We start from the raw sequence: 3,185 nt of genomic DNA, 5'->3' as shown, positions 1-3,185 counted from the left end.
CTCTCTCTCTCTCTCTCTCTCTCTCTCTCTCTCTCTCTCTCTTTCTTGCTATTGGATACTGCTTTGAGAGTGATCACTCTTGACGCGATATTTATTGGCGAAAAACAATTGTCGAAAACTCGAGAGTTTTTCATTCTCGAATGAATACGTATAATCCTGATAAAAAAAAAAAAAAAAAAAAAAAAGAAAGAAAAACAAGGAGAAAAATAGACATATGGGGAAACAGGGTATTTCTCGAAGTAGAAAAAAAGAATAATAATAATAATTAATTCTCTGAATTTGTTTCGTTTCTCGTTAAAGATACTCGTAGAGAACAATCGAGTCTATTATTGAACTTGTAGGATTTCGGTTGAATAGGTGTATTTCAGGAATCTATAATTACTATCGTGAAAATGATCAGAAACCGGACAAAAGGAATTCTCTGGATACGCTCAAATTAATTTCCAAATATAATTTCANTATATATACATATATGTGCCTGGAAAAATTTTTACATTTCATGCGGCGACGAACTAACTCAAAGAATTGAATTAATTCGCAAAAATTAAAATTTGTATTTCCAAAAGGATTTTCATTTTTACGTGTAAATGTATACGCCAAGTTCATTATAAACCACGTTCCGCACCAACACCTATAATAGCAAAGATGTTAATTAAAATCCCTTCCCCTTTACATTCTATTCCCTAAAAAAAAAAAAAAAAAAAAAAAAAAAAAAAAAAAAGAAAAAAAAACCTTTCACGATCCCTTGAGTAGAACGCAGCCGAATCTGCAGAATATAATTTTCAGTCCAGTAATTAATTCACAGAGAAAGAAGGAAGAAATGATTTCTTGGTAATGAAGCTTCGAGATTCAACCTGCTGAAGAGAACGACGAATAACCAAAATCGATCGATTAGTTTTTACATTAATCACGATGAAATCGATTCTCTCTAAAAGTTAATTAAAATGCAATCAATTAAAAATTATAATCCTCGTTATTCTTAATTTAATCAAACCTTTACTCGATGTGAATAAAGATTGGCTTCGTATTCGATCCAAAACGGGGATACGAATGTTAAATTGTAAAATCTGACGAGACAGAAGAAAAATTAATGTTTGAGCTAGTGATTCAACTCGAGCACGTGCGTGTAACGGATTGTTCCAACGTGTCGAAAGAAAAGCATTCTCGCAACGAGAAGCATGAAAAAAAAGAAAAGAAATGGATATAATTTTAAATACGTATTTTTAAATTTTTATTTCTTTTTCGAAAAATATTGCATTATTGGATTACAAAAAAATCAGAGGATTACAATATTTGAAAACATAATTTATTTAACCAGCAAGCCGTTTTGCCATTGGATTTTCTTAAATTAAATAAAACTGTCATACGTTGTTCGTTCCTCGTTCTAAATAATTTATTAAATTTCGAAAAATATCGCGTACATAGGATAAGTAAATCAGAGGAGTAGAATATTTGAAAGCAAATAACAATAATTTATTTAACCAACATCGAATACCAATATCGTTTTGCCATTGGATTTTCTTAAATTAAAACTAAAAACTGTCATATATTATTCATTCATTCAAATAATTTTAAATTTCTAGAAAAAATCTACAATCTCAAATCTCAAATTTATTTAACGCATCGTTTCCAAAACTCTTCCATTCTGAACTTCACATTCTTTACTACTCCTTATACTCCTCATACCATACCTTTCATACCATAAATCATTCATTCAAAGGCAATAAAGAAAAAGAATTCAACAAGCGATAAAAAGAAAATTTTAAAAATGTAAAATAAAATAAAAGGAGTACTCACGTGTTGCATTGGATACGATGTGCCACCGACAAGAAAGTCCCATGCCCACGCGAATATTCGCGCGCAGATGTGCATCGACGTCACTGCCAGTATGGAGACCTTGATCCCGCTGTGTCCAGCGTCTGGGACACCGAATTCCCTCCTATTTCCGCAGCTATGGTGTCCACCTTCCTCTCTCTCCCCTCCTCTCTCCCCCCTCTGTTCTCACATTCCACTCCCTAGAATCCCGGAAACTGATAATTCTCGTCAACGTATCTTCCCGCCATCCGGGCGGTTACCAGCTACCCTGGAGCAACCGTCATTCCCCCTCCCCTCTCCCCTCATCCCAAGATTCAAGGTAAACTCCACTCCGCTCTCCGGTATATGTCGTTAATAGAATCTTCCTCGGTGCAAATACAAATACACGTCTAAAGTCTCTCGTTTCGATAGTTTTGGTTAACCGATCGATCGAGAGACCCGGATTGAACGTGATCGATCGATCTATTCTCGTGGAATAGTTCCGATCTCGTTAGTTAGTTCGGTGTGCAAAGGGAGAGAGAGAGAAATTGTGCAACGTTTTAATTTCGACGATGTCGACGATTACAATGAGAATAATTTTGGATCCGCATTGTTACTGTTCTCTAACGTTTCTTCACAATTGATATTATTGTCCATCATTTCTAGAATTCTAACGGTTTTTAATTGTGGAGATAATTTATTATACGATTCAGCTGCCTCGTGTGTATATAATTCTATCTATGTTGTTTCGATCAGAAGCGAACTAATGAATCTAACCTAAAAAGGTTAAGAAAGATCACTTGAAAATATCGAAAATATAATTCGCTGGAAAACTTTTCGAACGAATCACGACACTATGATTGATGGTGTACGCATTTTTCTCTTCCGAATATCGAATTCAAGATCGATTTTCGAAAAGGATCGAAACACGAGGATCTTCTGGAATTCAGAATTGAGACCGAATCCATGTGCTGGAGAGGCGCATCGAGAGGCGAATTGATCACCAATTAAACGGGCACGATTGTTAATCGTAGTCACTCTCTCGACTATGATCCAACCGAGTACGTCACTCGTACACTCGAAAACGATGGGTAACCGTCACTTTGACCGACCGAGTAATTACGTACGCTGTCACTTCTCACTTTATTGGACACTAATTTCTGGCCCGCTCAACAACCCGCTTCAATCAACCAGAATTGCACACTGTGTGTAACACATTTTCTACACATATATACGAGCTACTTGTTGATCGACACTTGAACAGCAAGCAAGCAAGCAAGCAAACAAGCACCATAGAAACGGTAGAAACTTCAAACACGTCACAGGATTGATCCACTTCCCTTTTCAAACTCGTCGATTGATAATTCCATCTGTCCACGGTGCGCGATCAT

At 36.0% G+C, this 3,185-nt stretch overlaps 1 protein-coding gene and 1 long non-coding RNA gene across 2 annotated transcripts in view; one reads left to right on the top strand and one right to left on the bottom strand.

Annotated features, from left to right (window-relative positions):
• Nucleotides 1-2,354, bottom strand: part of LOC102681182 — a 29,783-nt gene extending 27,429 nt beyond the window's left edge. Inside the window, exon 1 of the mRNA XM_031513842.1 lies at nt 1,798-2,354. Coding sequence (XP_031369702.1) covers nt 1,798-1,872 — 75 coding nt within the window. The 5' untranslated portion in view covers nt 1,873-2,354. The remainder of the gene's footprint in view (nt 1-1,797) is intronic.
• A 333-nt stretch (nt 2,355-2,687) lies between these two features.
• LOC116186479 overlaps nt 2,688-3,185 on the top strand; it is a 1,259-nt gene continuing 761 nt past the window's right edge. The window contains exon 1 of the long non-coding RNA XR_004151491.1: nt 2,688-3,173. This is a non-coding gene — a long non-coding RNA (uncharacterized LOC116186479). The remainder of the gene's footprint in view (nt 3,174-3,185) is intronic.

This window comes from Apis dorsata, unplaced genomic scaffold (assembly GCF_000469605.1).
Source record: "Apis dorsata unplaced genomic scaffold, Apis dorsata 1.3 scaffold_41, whole genome shotgun sequence".
Lineage (NCBI taxonomy): Eukaryota > Metazoa > Arthropoda > Insecta > Hymenoptera > Apidae > Apis > Apis dorsata.
The sequence above is the reverse complement of the archived record's forward strand: the minus strand, read 5'-3'. Positions and strand labels throughout refer to the sequence as shown.